At 38.6% G+C, this 17,240-nt stretch overlaps 1 protein-coding gene across 2 annotated transcripts in view; it reads left to right on the forward strand.

Moving 5' to 3' along the window:
• The first annotated feature begins 814 nt into the window (after nt 1-814).
• Nucleotides 815-17,240, forward strand: part of ZMAT3 (zinc finger matrin-type 3) — a 31,386-nt gene continuing 14,960 nt past the window's right edge. The window contains exons 1-2 of one of the 2 annotated variants that reach the window (XM_081029589.1): nt 815-1,018; nt 4,529-4,855. In XM_081029589.1, coding sequence (XP_080885715.1) covers nt 4,586-4,855 — 270 coding nt within the window. In that variant the 5' untranslated portion in view covers nt 815-1,018; nt 4,529-4,585. The remainder of the gene's footprint in view (nt 1,019-4,528; nt 4,856-17,240) is intronic. The other variant, XM_081029588.1, reaches the window with a different exon arrangement.

Here is a 17,240-nt window from a genome sequence, read left to right on the forward strand (position 1 = left end):
AGAATTTACAAATTAATAGAATTTTAGATCTGGAATTTCCTCAGCTTACCTCTCAATGTCTACATTTTCAGGGTGGTGTTGACTCTGAGAGGATGTGGCATTCTGGCATTAGCCAATCTCGTCCTTGTCTTTCCTGTCCTGCAGGTGAGGCTCCAGGAGTCAGGAGACAGTCTTCTCTGTCTTGCCCAAGTTATTGTAAAAGATAGGGCAAGTGTGTGTGTGTGTGTGTGTGTGTGTGTGTGTGTGTGTGTGTGTGTGTACACACGCGTGCGCGCGTTCTCTAGTGTGATTGGAGACCACTGAGCAGGCAGCCACGCTCTTCTTTCTTCATCTTGGGGAGAAGAAGTACAGTTTAAAGTTTCTGTTGCGTAGTTGAATGGCTCCTGGACATTTTGGCATCTCCATTTAGCTGGCAACCAGCAGACTGAGGGCGCGGCTGGAACGAAAAAGCTTTGGATGTCAATGACAGCAGATAAAAGTTGCAAAAGCTCTGCCCAGGTTTCTGCTCTGGATCAACTTTCCAAGGCATCTGATGAACAGCTCTGAGGACCGGTCCGCTGGGATTGGCGGTGGCGCATCCTCCTTCGCACTCGTGCCTTTCTCTGTTCCCCACTCGGGCCCAGGGCTCCCGAGCTCGCAGAGTCCGCACCTGCCCGGGGCGCAGCCCGCGCGCCGGGGATGCTGGAGCCGCCGCGGCCGCGCTGCAGCCCGCTCCGCCAGGCACATGCGCAGTGGCGACGCCGGGCCGGCGCCTTCAGTCTCCTCCTCCGCCGCCTCCCGGTTCCGCAGTCACTTCCTGCAGCTGTTTCCCTGTGGGTCCGGTTGGACTGACTTTTGAGTCAGCCTTCAGCTGCTACGAGGGCTCGGCTGGGGCCGGCTGCGAGCGTTGCGCCGAGGGAGGCGGGGTGGAGCCCGGCCCAGCCCGGCGCGCAGGGCAGACGGCGGCGGGCGTCCCGGGCGGACTCGGCGTCCCGGGCGGACTCGGCGCCCCGACTCCCCGCGCGCCCCCGGGGTTCCGGTAAGTGCGAGCCATCCGGAGCCTCGGGGCGTCGGGGACGAGCCAGGATCCGCGGGGACTAGCGGTTCCTTTCGGCTGCGGTCTTTCCACCTGCCTCCCACGTGACAGACTCGCGCTGCTTCTATTTATCTGTTTGTTTTTAAGCCTTTCACGTGCTCCATTCGGATCATCGCGGCGGGCAGCTGCCGTGACCCTGTCGCTGCCCTCTCCCCCTCCTGGGAGACGGGGGATTCCATCTTTCGTGATGGCATCCTTACGAGGCTGGGGTGCGCGAGTGTGCGCGCTGCTGTGTACGCGTCTGCACGTTTCAGGGATGTGCGTCTCTGTGGGCGAGGCTGAAGTATCTGTAGCTTTGATTCAAATATGTAACCGGTGCCCTCGCATTAGGCACCGTCACAGCGGAAACTGGAAAACGTACGCCAATGCACCAAGGCCTCTTGGCCCCCCGACTCCTGCGTCCTTTTGGGTCTTCCTTACAGGAGATACCTTGCCTCGGCCGATTGTTTTTCTAGTTTTCTCTCTCATTCCTTCTGGCTGCGTTCTGGCCGCTCTGAATCATGCTCAGCGGCTTTTCCTCATTTCCAGAATTGCCAATTACAGACTTCCCTAGTTTGCTGAGGTGCCAGTAACCTGTTCCTTTACATTGTTCTCTTTATAGATGTCTCCAAATGAGAAGGTGATTGTCTTTCATACGGTAATGTGAAGAGTAGGCCCCAGTCCAATTATGAAACTGTGCCGTAATCATTCCTTTTCTTTAAACAGGATACACCGTGAGGCTTTGATTTTCTTTATTGTCCCCTCAACTCCTTCCAAACCGGGACATTAACCACCATAAATCCTTCCTTTGTGCCACTTCAAGCATCACATTGAATGGTTTTTATGATCTGAGGCATATTTTATTTACATCAGCCATCAAGTTAGTTTCTTTTGACCTAATGCAGTAGTTGAATGGACCTGAGTCACATATGCTTTGGTTTCTCTATGTTCGACCATTCACGCTTTTACTGCAAGCTTGGTTTTATTTCTTTTAGGTTTATATTTGTTTGCTTGCAAGTATAGTAAGTGATGTAATTGTCATGTATTCTTTTTGGTAATTGACATTATCATTTTGATTGCTGAATATTACAAGAAATAATTTTGGAATGTCTAGCTATTTAAAAATCTAAAGATAAAATGCGATAATGAGTAAGTTTGTACGTGGTGTGAATTTTTTCTTTAATTCAGGGGATTTTATCACCTATGGAAGGGGACCTCTTGTACCTCTGTGCTCTGAGAAGAGCTTCTGATGAAAATCTGTAGGCAACAATGGGGGAGACACATGCTGAAATTTCCTCCAGTGGGAGTGAGCTTCTATAAAACAAGTCCAGACATGTTTAATTGTTATTGGTAGCATTTGATTTTCTGTTGATATTGCTGATTTCCTTTATCCAGATGTTTTGACACCCTCCTCCACCATTTCTCTTCTGAACTGGCAGCTCATTTATGTCAATTTGGTATCAGTGTGTTGTGTCGGTACAGGCAGAATGTGTCGTCTTTTTAGTATATGTGCTGCCGAAGCGAGCACAGAATGTGTCGTCTTTTAATATTATGATTTACTATAATTATGTAGTTAAACTTTTTGAAAAAATGGTCTTTGTCTCCTTAGTTTTCCTTTTAAAAATGTCCGTATATCTGTCTTTACTTTCTGAATGTCTTTGCTTGATTTAATTGAGAGAAATAATATGATTATAGAGAACCTGTTTTTTCAAATGTTCTAAATCTATATTGCTTTTCTTTATGATCCCAGAGGTACATGCAGCATATTTCTGCTGAAGAATAAAATAATACTGTTTTTCTAAATGTTATGATTAAGGCGAGGTATTGTTAAATACTATAACTAATAATTTATGTACTTTGCTCTTAAGTACATTATTTCCCCATTGCACTGATATCCTCTGCTGCCCCAAGACCCTGAATTTAGTATAAAAGTTGTTATTTGATTGACATTTCAACATGTGTATACTTATTAAATATGGTAAAAGAGACTTCTGACTTTTCACAATTTATTTGGTTAATTTTAATAAATCTTGTCATAAAATGTACACATTTCTATTGCAGATGACAAATTTCAGCAGCCCCAAATATCCATATTCTGTTGACCAAGAAAAGAAGTTTTAATAGCTTTGAGAGAATGGAATAGTGGAGTTTGAAATAAAGATTTTGATTTGGGTTAATTAGAATCATGGGAACTCAAAATGTGTACTGTGGTTCATTTTGAGATACTCAGGGTTAGAAGATGCCATTTGGGTGGCAGGCACGAGAAATCATGGATAAACTTAAAGAAGGATTGGAATATATTGGATCTTTTCTTTGGGAAACAGAATAGAGACTACTAGTTATCTAATAAGGAAGGGAAAGGAAATAGCTGAAAGACTGAGGAACTGGAATTATATTTGGGCTGTGGTAGTGTGATCCATTCCCTCATTAGACAGTTGGTTGATACATTCTTTTGTACAGGTAATTTACCTCTAGAGGGAGAGAAAATATTCTGATTTTATAGGGGATTCCTGAATATATAGTCTAAGGCTGTGTGAGGTGAGGTCCTGAACTCAAGGATCCAGGCAGCAGGCCAAGTGGGGACTGAGGTGGCCCGGAGAAGGCAGGCGTGGCTACCGGGGACCCTGCTTTTCAGCACTAACTAGCTAATTGTTGCCCACGTGGGACCATGTGCTACGTTACCAGGTCATTCTTTTATCAAGAGAAGCCACAAATCTCTTGATTTTTAACTGTTGAAGACTACCTTGATTTAAAAAATGAAAGCAAAACAAAACACTAAATATTCCAAACAGAGCAAGTCTGTGGCTGCATGGCCTACAGCCTGTTTGCAGCCTCTGCAGTGAGGAGCTGTTGGCTCAACTATTTAAATGTTATTAGTTGATCAGAAGGTACACTTTTATTTTTGTCACATGGTAACTCCGAGTGATTCCTCGAGTTCCTTGATATTTTAGCTACTTCTAGAAGTGCTTTAAGGATTCTGAGAAGTGACTCTCTTTATTTCGTTCTTTTTGATATCATTCGGATGGAAAGACTAGTTTGGATGGAAAGGAGACGTTTGATAAGGTCCTTAGCTGGTGGAATTTTTGTCTATGCATGATTATCAAGAATGTTTAATTGTAAGTATGCCTGAGGGAAGGGGTCTGGACTAGGTGACCTTTGATGTCCATTTCAGCCATGTGACTTTTAGATTTAATTAGTTATGGATGCAGTGCTATTAATGTTCATGGGCCAGAGGGACCACAGTTGGAGCTGTGCCAAGAAAAATAGAACCAAATCTATAAATCTGTTCTCCGTGGAAGAGCATTGTGTCAATGTGCATTAACAGACAGGGGAAGTCTGCTAGATGAGGCAAAAAGAAAAAAGTCCCGAAGATGGTTTGGAGAAGTAGAGAAAGGGGTCAGGTGGTTGGATCATTTACATGTGGTATTGCTGAGGTCACATTTTAAAATGAGTATGTTTTTGCTCTTGATTCAGATTTGAAGACTTGACTTCTACTCGCCCACTGGATTATGCCCAGGGCTTTCATACCCAATGATCCTCTTGCAACACGCCGGGCTTCCTCTGCCTAAGCGGCCCTCATCGTCTCCTCCTATGTCAGTGGCCGCCAGGTCTACAGGAACCTTGCAGCATCTGCCACAGAAGCCTTTTGGGCAGGAGGCTTCCTTACCTCTGGCAGGAGAAGAAGAGTTATCTAAGGGAGGGGAGCAAGACTCTGCCCTGGAGGAGCTATGTAAGCCCCTGTACTGCAAGCTTTGCAATGTCACCTTGAACTCAGCGCAGCAAGCCCAGGCTCATTATCAGGTAAGGGAAGAAAAGAAGAGTAGGCATTTAGTGGGAGAACATTTCAGAGTTGTCTCTCCAGACATGACTGATTGTGCCTGGAGTAATCAAGGTGGCTTAGTGAACCACTAAGTATTCGTTTGTCTGATTAAAAGCATAATGTTCCTACTTTTAAAGAAAGCATCACTTTTTATAGAATGGGGTATTAGCCTTCTGTACTAAGCTGTGTGACATTTGATAGCTTACCTGTCATTGTAGGCAAGTGTATGCCATCTGTGTTGGTGTACAAACCTGTGATCCCAAGGAGAACAGGTATTTGAAGCATGGTATACCAAACTCAGTTCAATGTCACAATTGCCTAGGAGAATTAGCCTTATAAACTCTCTTCCAGCCAATACAGCTTGCATGAGTTCAAGGTAATGGCTGTCTACGATTCTTATGCTTTTCCTTTTTGACCTCTGACTCCTCTTATATACCCTACCACTGCTAAGGACAACACGGGCATCTTTCTGCAGGGAGAATAAAATGAGGTTGGAGTATTGAGTCTTACCCTTCATTCACAAGAAGCACACTGGGATTTCTATAAGCCCGTTAGTGTGAACTGATAATTATTTCTCAGATTTAAAGCTTTCGCCTCCATTTAGAGTAGCTAGCGGAAAGGACAAATTTAAAGGGTATTCTTACTTAGGAACAAACAGAAAATTAATTTTTGGCTAGAAAAAGAGAGTACCAAAGAGAGTCTTTTTATTCTAGATTGTTGTCTGTTTAAAATGATATAATTCATTTTTTGGAGAAAAGAGACCTGAGAAGCAATCGAGGCCAAACACCACTGAGTGAAAGTTTTCCTTTTGGATCATCATTGATTTGACTGTTCATTTTGTCTGTGAATGTCTACGGTAATAAGTCAGTATGGTAGACAGATGACTTGCACAGATATTTCTTCTATTATACCATCCTTTCTCCAACTTCAAGTTTTTATTTACTCTGGGTATACGTCTTTTCTGTTTTGTTTTGATCCTAAAGACTGATATTGTGTCACTTTGTGACTGTACATCAGAAGTATTTCGATGGTGTATTGTTTTCTCTGGGATTTAGGGGAACATACTGCTTCCCTGGAGTTCCTTTTGTTTGGGTTTGTTTTGCCCTCAGGTACAGAGTTGAGTTAATTATATCTCTCTGATCTTGGCACATGTCACCATTGGTTCATAAAGGCATCTTCTGGTTTTGTTATTACGTTGTTTCCCCAACCCCCGCTCTCATTCCCTCTGTGTATCACTTCCTACCACAATGGTTGGATACCGGGTTTTCCTTTGCCTGTTTTACCATTTGAGTGGAGTGTTGGGATGATCCATCTCAAACCCAAAACTTAGTGCTAGCTTTCCTCTTCATTTATTCTTATGGAATGTTCAGTTGTATAGCCAAAACTCACTTAGAAAAATCAAACCTGGGTTTTAAAGTTTTGATTTTTAGCTATATATAAGCCCCTAATAGATCATTAACTTGGAAGCAAACCCACTTGTGTGCCCTTTAAAGAAGAGTTGTCTGCTTTTATGAGGGAAGACTCTTTTTATGATGGAAGGGCATTGTGTAATTTTAATATATGTGCATGGATTATACCTGGACCTCCTGCCTTTTTTTTCCCCTTTAATATCGCTTTGTGTCTCCAGACAGTGATGGATGCTTCTGGTTACACATAGAAAGAATTCAGTTTGAGCAGGGTCATTGGAATATAAGGCTTAAAGCAGATAAGAAACAGAATCAACATTGTTTAGGTTTTTTATTCTACATTTGTGTGTGTGCTCTTAACTTTTGAGTTGACAAGATTATTAATTATACTTAATTTCAACTCCATCAGTCATACAGAGTGAATACATAAATTAGAAAATATAAGAAAAGGGAAATAAGATTTTTATAAACTTCTCAATAATCAGAATTATTAAGTGGAAAAATTGGAGGGGAAGGGACAGACTGTCATAGGGGACAATTCAAGCAGCTAAGAACGAGGGTAAAGATAGAGTAAAGAAGTAGCCAGTGGGTATTAAGAAAGTAGAATCTAATAGAAAATAAAAAGTTTGGGTGTAATAATCGCTTGTTTCTAAGAGCTTAGAAGCAAAGATTGGAATGAAACTAATACTATTAGTAATTCTTAAAGAGGGAGAAGTATTTTTACAGAGAGACCACGCAAGCAGTTATTGTATAAAAGTATGGGGCAATTCCATTATGAAAGCAGAGAAGAAAGCTAACCTTAGAAGTGAAATCTGGATTTTTACAAGATAGAAATGATCAAGATGAGAGAGTGTAGATCAAAGGATCAAAAAAAATAAAGACAATTAGAGCATGGCTATAACGTAGAGGTGGATGAACCAACATGGAAAGAAAGCATAGAAATATTAGCCTGAAATGTGTGTCAAAGGTTACACAAAGAGTACATAAAGAGGCAGTGATTCTTAAAGAAGTCCCTCTAACATTCCTTGTAATACTGGTTTGGAGGTGATGAACTCCTTCAGCTGTGTCTTGTCTGGGAAGCTCTTTATCTGTCCTTTCGATTCTAAATGATAGCTTTGCTGGGTAGAGTAATCTTGGTTGTAGGTCCTGGCTTTTCACCACTTTGAATATTACGTCCAATCCCTCTGGCCTCGAAAGTTTGTGTTGAGAAATCAGCTGCCAGTCTATGGGAGCTCCCTTGTAGGTAACTAACTACTATTCTCTTGCTGCTTTTAAGATTCTCTCTTTGTCTTTAACCTTTGGCATTTTAATTATGATGTGTCTTGGTGTGGGTCTGTTTGGTTCCATCTTATTTGGGACTTTCTGCTCTTCTTGGACTTGTACATGTGTTTCTTTTGCCGGGTTAGGGAAGTTTTCAGTTATTATTTCTTCAAATAATTTTGACATCTTTGCTCTCTGTCTTCTCCTTCTGGTACTCCATGATGTGAATGTTGTTATGCTTGATGTCCCTGAGGTCCGTTCAACATTTTTGGATTCTTTTTTCTTTTTTGCTCTTCTGATTAAGTGTTTTCCACTACCTTGTCTTCCAAATTGCTGATTCAGTCCTCTGCTTCATCTAATGTGCTGTTGATTCCCTCTAATATAGTCTTCATTTCAGTTATTGTATTCTTCATTTTTGACTGGTTCTTTTCAGAAGAAGAAAAAAAATATAAAGAAGAACATATTACAAAGAAAAACATTCTCACTGACAAAGGCAAACACATAATTAAATCAGTGGATCACCTAACACCAAAGCTAGTACAAAGGTTACAAGGCATAAAAATGTAGGAAGAGCCTGCGTATTTACCATAGTAAATTAAAACATACACACAAACACCTACAAAAGAAAAAAAAATGCCAAAAGCATAAATGTGGAAGATGTGAGTAAAAATGTTAGTGATTATAGAATGTGTTCAAACTTAAATGACCATCAACTTAAAATAGACGGCTATAAACATAGCTTGGCATGTATAACCACAAACTGAAAATCAACAAAAGACATACAAGAAATAAGAGAAGGGAATCCAAACACAATACTACAGAAAGCCATCAACATAAAAGAGAAGAGTGAGGAGAATAAGAAAGGAACAGAGAACTACAGAAACAATCAGAAAACAATAAAATGGCAATAACTACATACCTATCAATAATTACTTTACTGTAAATGGATTAAATGCTCCAATCAAAAGATGAATGGATAAAGATGTGGTACATATATACAATGGAATATTACTTAGCCATAAAAAGAGTAAAGTTTTACCATTTGCGACAACATAGATGGACCTAGAGGATATTGTGCTAAGTCAAATTAGTTGGACAGAGAAAGAGAAATACCATATGATTTCACTTATATGGGGAATCTCAAGAACAAAATAAATGAACAAGCAAGACAGAAGCAAACTCATAGATACAGAGAACAAACTGATGCTTGCCAGATGGGGAGAGGTTGGGGGGCTGAGTGAATAAGGTGAAGGGATTAAGAAGTACACATTTGCGGTTACAGAATGGTCCTGGGTATGTAAAGTACAGCTTAGGAAATATAGTCAATTTCATAAAAACGATACATGTCAGGGGGGGTGTAAGACTTATCTGGGGGATCACTTTGTAAGTTATATGAATGTCTAACCACTACGCTGTACACCTGAAACTAATATAATATTGAATGTTAACGGTAATTGAAAAAAACATTTAAAAAAAATCAACTGAAAAAAAAGGGCATTGATTTAAAAAGGCTACTAAAGACAAGGGTAAGACCAATGAGTAAGGTTTACCAAGAACCAGAAATAGGCAGAATGGCAATGATTGTAGAATAATAAAACAAAGTGGTTTATTTGAACTCTAAAAACCTGCTTTGTAATTTTAGCATAGAGTGATACCAAGATTGCAATTCACTATTTCAGCTATGTGTGAGATAAAAGGGGTTATTGGTAGCCTGCTTATAAGCTAGAAACACATTCATGTGAAGTGTTAAATCACTGTGATGACATTACTGAAAATGATCAAGTTCGTTGATGCCATTGTTGAAATCGCAAAGTTTCAAGTTGCCCAGGGAATTGTAAACAACCCTCAGTCTGGTTTGAGCAGTGTTACACTAGAGTCTGACTGTATCCGGTTCCAGTAATCCAGGACACACAAAACTGCTCAATCAATACTTTCCTTTAAGCTCACTACCAGTTTTTCCATTACATCCTGATGTTGTCAAGTGGGGGCTGCCTTAGCAATACCCATGTGTGTTTGGGGTCACCACAGATTTAGTTTTAGTTCCAAGACTTTTTAAACCGGTCAGTCTGCTTCAAAATACCCTTAGCTGTTCTTTTGTTTTTAATGAGGTTACCTATTTTTGCAGTCTCAAAATTATGGCTTTAGTTGTATCTTAATTTAAAATAAAACCTTTAGAGGAAAAACGTCTTCATTTTATTAAAATCTGCAGGGTTCAGGTTACTTAGGGCAACCCTGGCATGGAGTAACACAACGCTGTTTCAGCAGCATAAATGCCCAGAAGACGAACCACTTTAGGATGGAAGGTCATTAACAGAAATTAAAAAAGCAAAAAGCATGGATAAATTTTGCTTAGGCATCCACAATTTAAAATAAAGTCAAACAATTTATCTGCTAATTTGCATATTCATTTGAAAGAGAACTAGTTGCTCAAAGTACATTTCTAAAATTTGTCATAAACATGGATTTCTATTTATAGTATTTAGTAGCCAAATAACCTACCGTATTAGATTAATTATTAAGTTGGTGCAAAAGTAATTGCACCAAGTATTTTAATCTTTTAAACCGCAGTTACTTTTGCAGCAACCTAATAGAAAGAGAGATAGAACACATGTAAAAAAAGTAGTTCTAGCATTATGATGCTAAACGTCGGGATCTTAATTCATAATTCAGAGAGTGCAATTAGATGTTATCCCCAAATTTAAGTACTGATTTTGTCATGTACATTTGAACATTGATCATTCAGGTTTGGATGGCATGATCAGCAACTCTAATCTCAGCTAGTTTTTATGTTTTCAAAATTCTCCCATCTGATAGATTTCCAAATGCACTTGCCATGGACTGAGATGGTCAAAATACACTTCATTAGGGAACAGAAGCTCTCCATGATCCTGCCATTAGCTTGATCGCATCAGCTTTCTGCCTCCCCATCTGAGCCCTCCCCTACCTTGTTTCTTATTTCAGAAGAGTAGATATCCCTTCTCTGGACAAGGCTGATTCCTCACCCTGTACTCTGGATTTCATCACCTGTCATCACTTCTGCTCCTTGATCAAATTAAAAGCATGCTTAAGTTTTTTCCATATAAATAAAAATAGCAACAGCAACCTTCCGTTTACTTTTCATTCCTCCTGTTAGCAACCTTTCTTTTCTTTTTTGTCCTTAGAGTTCTGCCAGTTATAATTGTCCTCGTCAGGTCTTTGTTTCCCATTCATTCTCTCCAGCACTCTGGTTTCCATTCTAATATTCTACTGAAATGGTCTTTTTTTTAGAAAAAGATTTTTGTTAAAATATGGCTAACATACAATATTATATTAGTTTCAGGGGTACACCACAGCCATTCAACATTTATGTAGCTATCTACGTACAGAAGAGATCACCATGGTAAGTCCAGCAACCATCGGACACTGTACCACGCTACCACAATATTACTGACTACATTCCCTGTGCTGTACATCACATCCCCATGACTTACGTGTCTTATACCTAGAAATCTAAACCTCCTCTTCCCCTTCACCAATCCCCCCCTTTTTTAAATTTTGCAATTGCAATTGACATTCAGTATTGTTTTGTAATAGTTTGAGGTGGACAGCATAGTGGTTAGGCATTTATGTACTTTACGTAGTGATCCCCCTGACTAGTACCCACCTGGCACTGTACAGCGTTATTACCATATTTACTGTAACCCCTATGCTTCGCTTTACATCCCTATGACTGTTCTGTAACTACCCATCTGCATTTCCCAGTCCCTTCATCTTTCACCCAGCTCCCCAACCCACCACGCCTCTGGCAACCGTCAGTTTGTTGTCTGCATCTATGAGTCTGTTTCTGTTTTGTTTGTTTGTTTATTTTTGTTCTTTAGATTTCAATATAAGTGAGATCATATGGTGTTTATCTTTCTCAGTCTTACTTCTTTCACTCAGCATAATACCCTCTAGGTCCATGCACGTTGTCGCAAAGAGTAAGATTTTATCCTTTTTTGTGGCTGAGTAATATTCCATTGTGTATACGTACCATATCTTCTTCATCCAATTGTCTATTGATGGGTGCTTGGGTTGCTTCCATATCTTGGCTATTGTAAATAGTGCTGCAATGAATGTAGGGGTGCACATATTGTTTGGAGTTAGTGTTTTGGATTTTTTTCAGCTAAATACCCAGAAGTGGAATTGCTGGGTCATAAGGTAGTTCTGTTTTCAATTTTTTGAGGCACCTCCAAACCGTTTTCCATAGTGTCTGTGCCAATTTGCAGTCCCACCAACAGTTCACGAGGGTTCCCTTTTCTCCACAGCCTCACCCACACTTACTGTTTCTTGATTTATTGATGATGGCCATTCTGACAGGTGTCAGGTGCTATCTCCTTGTTTTAATTTGTGTTTCTCTGAGCATTAGTGACAATGAGCATCTTTTGCCTATTGGCCATGAGTATGCCCTGTTTGGAGAAATGTCCGGTCAGGTCCTCTGACCATTTTTTAAATGGTTTGTTGTTTTTTTGGGTTTTTTTTGGTGTTAGGTTTCGTGAGTTCTTTATAAATTTTGGATATTAACCCCTTATCAGGTGTATCATTGGTGAAATATCTTCTCCCATTCAGTAGTTATCTTTCCATTTTGTTATGGTTTCTTTTGCTGTGCAAAATGTTTTTAGTTTGCTGTAGTCCCATTTGTTGATTTTTTTCTTTTGTTTCCCTTACCAAAGATGACATATCAGAAAAAATATTACTAAGGCAATGTCTGTTTTATTGCTGTTTCCTTCTAGGAGTTCTATGGTTTTGGGTCTTACATTTAAGTCTTTAATCCATTTTGAATTTATTCTTGTATATGGTATAAAAAGATAGTCCAGTTTCATTTTTTTGCATATATCTGTCATTTTCCCAACACCATTTATTGAATATACTCTCTTTACCCCATTGTATATTCTTGTCTCCTTCGTCATAGATTAAATGACCATATAGGCGTGGGTTTATTTGTGGGCTCTCTGTTCTGTTTCGTTGATCTATAAGTCTGTTTTTATGCCAGTACCATGCTATTGATTACTATAGCCTGGTAATATAGTTTGATACAGGTAGTGCGATATCTCCTGCTTTGTTCTTCTTTCTCAAGATCGCATTGGCTATTTGGGATCTTTCATGGTTCCATATAAATTTTAGGATTATTTGTTCTGGTTCTGTGAAATATGCCATTGGTATTTTCAAAGGGATTGCAATGAATCTACAGATTGCTTTGGGTAGTATGGAAATTTGAATGATGTTAATTCTTTCTATCCATAAATATGATAAATCCTTCCATTTATTTCTATCTTCTTCTCCCTTCCTCACTCATCCCCTACCTTTTCTTTGTTCTCCATTCTCCTTTCTATCTCCTGTGCTGAGTTGGCTATAGTTTTACTTTGGCATTGTCAAGATTGATCACATTTTGTTTATTCTATAATTAAATTAAATTTTCCATGCTTTATTTGCAGGTTGATTCCAGTTGTTGAAAATGGACATTCGGCTTTTGCATAAATATCAGTAGGGAAATACTGTTCACTGTAGAGCTGTTTTCTTATCTATGTTTCCAATGTCATGATTCTGTTAAACAAAAGCTTTCATAGGCAAAAACTTTTCTGAAAGAAAGGGTTTATTGAGACACATGCTAGCCAGAAAAAGGACCACGTCTTGCAGCATGCAGTCTAAACCACCAGCAGCAGGGCTAGGTGGAGGAGACAATATGTCCACCATCGTGGGATTGATGGGACTCTTTTATACAGTGAGTTTGGGGAAGAAAGATATAATTTGTTTTGAAAGAATTTACATTGGTAATAGGTAAATGGGGTGGGATAAGGTAAAGTGGGGCTAGTTCTGGGATAAGTGCATATAGTCCATAAGGAAGAAGTGATTGTTCTTTTTGGATTAGGGGTGGGAATCAGTTTGGAAAGTTCTTGTCTAAGCAAGAATTGGAGGCACCTGGTATAATTGGTGGTGGCTGGCTTTTCTCTTTAGAAAATTGTGGAAATAGCCACCTGGAAGTTAATTCAAAGTTTCAACATACATTCGGAAATGTAAGTCACCTTTTGTGGGTTTTGGCCCACAGCTGTTAGCTGGTTAACCCATCTGTCTCTTCCTTTCATCCTCTGGCCTGCTGTAATTTAATGTGGGACATCTCAGAATTTTTTTCTTGTCAATTCAATGCTACTCAAAAGAGAAGTTAAAATGGGTAACCCTTTCATGAATGGCAGCAATTGCTCAAAATCATGCCCATTTTAGTTTGCTTCATATGTGGAGTATAACTTTGAAATAGACTTTTGTGTTTCCTTGAGTTTCTGACACGTTTGTTTAAAAAAGAAGAATCTTATACCTTTTTAACAAAACCATCTAGTAACTTCTAAATCTTTCTTTTTATTGCATACAATCCATTTCACTTATCTATCATCATGAAACCCACTGACTCCTTTTTCTAATTTGTTTCACATTTGGGTCATAATTTAATTGTGTAGCCTTTTGTATTTCCTAGAGTTTTTCATTGCCTTTCTTCTTTTCTTTTTCTTACATTATGTGTCACTAGCATATTGACTTTTCCCTTCAAACTCTCAGTCACACTGTGTGGAATCCCCCTTTTATCATCAGTTCTTCCACTTGCTCCATTTTCCACTGATCGCCGTCTGGGTTTGCTGCACGCTGTCAGTTTTGGACTTTTCTTTGTTGTTCTCTCGCTTGGGCTAGTATACTCGAGTATACATGTTTTCTTCTTTTTCTAAAAATAATCTTATTTGCATGCATCTTCACATTACTTGAAGGAAGAATAAATATAAATGTATATCACAACACATCTCCCTCTTTAGTGAGGGGGTAATGGGAGATAAATTTTTCTGAGCCTCTGTATGTCTAAAAATGTTTGCATTGTGCCTTCATAGTTGACAGTGTTAGGGGTGACTGACTTTAATTTTGTTTTTTTTTTCCCCCTGGAAGCTTTTGGTTTCTCCTTTTTATCCTTGGTACCTGAAATTTCACAATGATGGATGTGTCTAGGTCTAGGTCTTTTTTCATTTGTCCTTTCAATTTGCATACTCCTGTTTCTCTTGAGCTCAGGGGAATTTTCTTTGATACTATTTCTTTGATAATATTGCTCTCATGTTTTTTCTCTCTCTTTTCTGGTAATACTATTAGCCCTGTGTTGGACCAGCTGGATGGATTCTTTATATTGTTTACCTCTTCTCTCTTTTATCATTCCTTTATTTTAATTTCTTAGAGCTATTCTTGAATTTTAAATTGATTTTTTAAAAAAAATTTCGACAATGATATCTTTAGTTTTTAAGGATCTCTTGATTTCTTATTGTTACTTTTTCTAGCATCTGTTTTTTTAGGATATTAGCTAAGAACATGAAATCATGGACTTTGGGGTCAGACTGTTTAAATTGTAGTCTTACTACATACCAGATATATGATATTGGAAATATTTTCTAACTTCTCTATACCTCCAGAAGAAGATGATAAGAATGATTTAGCGTGTATAAGACATTCAGAACATTCTGATACCTGAGCTAGTCCTTAATACTGCTGAGTTGTCCTGTGGGGCAGTGGAGCATGGTGATATGGGCTCTGGAACCAGATTATCCCTAGCTCTGCTGTTTACTTTTGAGTGTGAATTTTATTGACTTTTCAGTGTGAATCACTTTTAACTTACAAACTAGTTCTAAAAATAGTGCAAAAAATTCCTGCAGGCACCTCACCCAGGTAACCCACATATTAATATTTTATATAACTACATTGCAATGATCAGAATTAGGAAATTAACACTGGTAACAATATTATCTAATATACAGACTATTTATGTTTTGCCAGTTGTCTACCGATGCCCTTTTTCTGGTTCTAGGATCTAATCCAGGATGAAATTTTGCATGTACTTGTTACGTCTCCTTTAATATGGACAGTTTTAGGTTTTCTTTGCTTTTATGATCCGGTAATTTTTGAAGAGCTGTTTTGTAGAATGTCCCCGTTTAGGTTTGTTTGATGTTTTCTTATGATTAAATTCAGGTTATTTTTTATTTTATTTTAGTTTTTGGCAAGAATACCACAGAAGTTCACCACTCAGAGTCAGTTCTCTTTCCTTCACCATATATTTGATCCCCTTTGCACACAATGTGATATATAGATGTAATTATACGTATAGATGATATATTACAGAAGTATACACCTGAAATCTATGTAACTTTACTAACAATTGTCACCCCAATAAACTTTAATTTAAAGAAAACCCAACAGCACAGAAGTCATATTGTGTCCTTCCCAGTGTATCATATTGGGAAGGACATGATGTGAATACTTTGCATCATTGGTGCTGTTGACTTTGATCATGGGTTAAGGTCACGCCTGCCAGGGTTCTTCTTTGTAAAGTTGCCATTTTTCTTCTTGTGCTTAATAAGTATCATCTTAGGGGGATACTTAGAGACTATGTGGATGTTTTATTTCTCATCATATTTTTAGTCAGTGATTTTAACATTCATTGATGATTCTTTCCTGCAGTGATTATTTACTGTGGTATTTGCCAAATGGTGATTTTTTTTAAATCATTCTTTCTACATTTATTAGTTGGAATTTTACTTTAAGGAAGATCTTTCTCTTTTTCTCTTTCTTTCCATCCATTCATTTATTTATATTCCTATGGATTCATGGATTCTTATTTTATTTTAGGGATATAATCTTTTACTATCATTATTTATTTTGATGTTTAAATTTTCCAGATTTGACGAGTATAAATCCCTTCAAGCTAGTGCTTGTGCCCTTTTGACATGTCCGCACAGGTTTTTTTTGCCTACTTCCTTAGTTTCTGCCAATATAAAACATTCCAGGATTTTCTTGCCCTTTTCTCATGCCAACCATTTCTTCAAGGAGCCAGACTTCCTTTTACTGGGGAGTGGTATTTAGAAAACAAAGAGCCAGGTGTGCTCTTAGGTACTGGGTTGTCATTGTTTTCAGATGCTCTCAGTGTCAGAGCTAGTAATATACTCGTATGTATATGTACATATATACACATACACATTTACGTATACATATACATGTACATGTACATATACTGAAAACTGAATTCAGGCTCTTCTTCCAATTTTGAGACGCCAAGATAGCGTTCATTCTAGCTTGCTTCTATCTTTTCTTCATGTTTAGCTCCATTCTTTAATAGTGAGAAACCTAGGCTTTATCTACAAAACACACACACTCTCACTGTGTCTCTCCACATAAAGTAGTTTAGGGATTTATAATCTATATCTCTGTGAAAAACAAACCTACTAACCAGAGGATAATATTTGTGTATTGTTTCTTTTGTCTTTAGCATTGCAGTATATAGTCAAAATATTTACTGTTTTACAAAGTTACTTAGATTACAGAGGTGCTGCCTGCCAGGTTTCTCTTTTGTAAAGTTACGTGTGTGTGTGTGTGTGTGTGTGTGTGTGTGTGTGTGTAATAAATATCATGGGGTTGATGCTTTGAAACTATGTGAACATATGAATAGTTTTTTCTCATTTCTCTCTTCATTGTGGTTATGTGGTTATGTTATTTTTTCATACAGTTAGGTTTGTTTGTTTCTCTTTGTATTTCATTTTGGGTCCGCCCCAGTCCTTATTGGCTTTGGTTCTTTTTTCTAAAGTCTGTGAAATGTTAATATAGTCCTAAAAGTCAGACCGATACAGAACTGTATATTCAAAGCAGTGTCACGCCCCACTGTCCTTTGCCATCC

The sequence above is a fragment of the Rhinolophus hipposideros genome (assembly GCF_964194185.1).
Source record: "Rhinolophus hipposideros genome assembly, chromosome: 2".
NCBI classification, from domain to species: Eukaryota; Metazoa; Chordata; class Mammalia; order Chiroptera; family Rhinolophidae; genus Rhinolophus; species Rhinolophus hipposideros.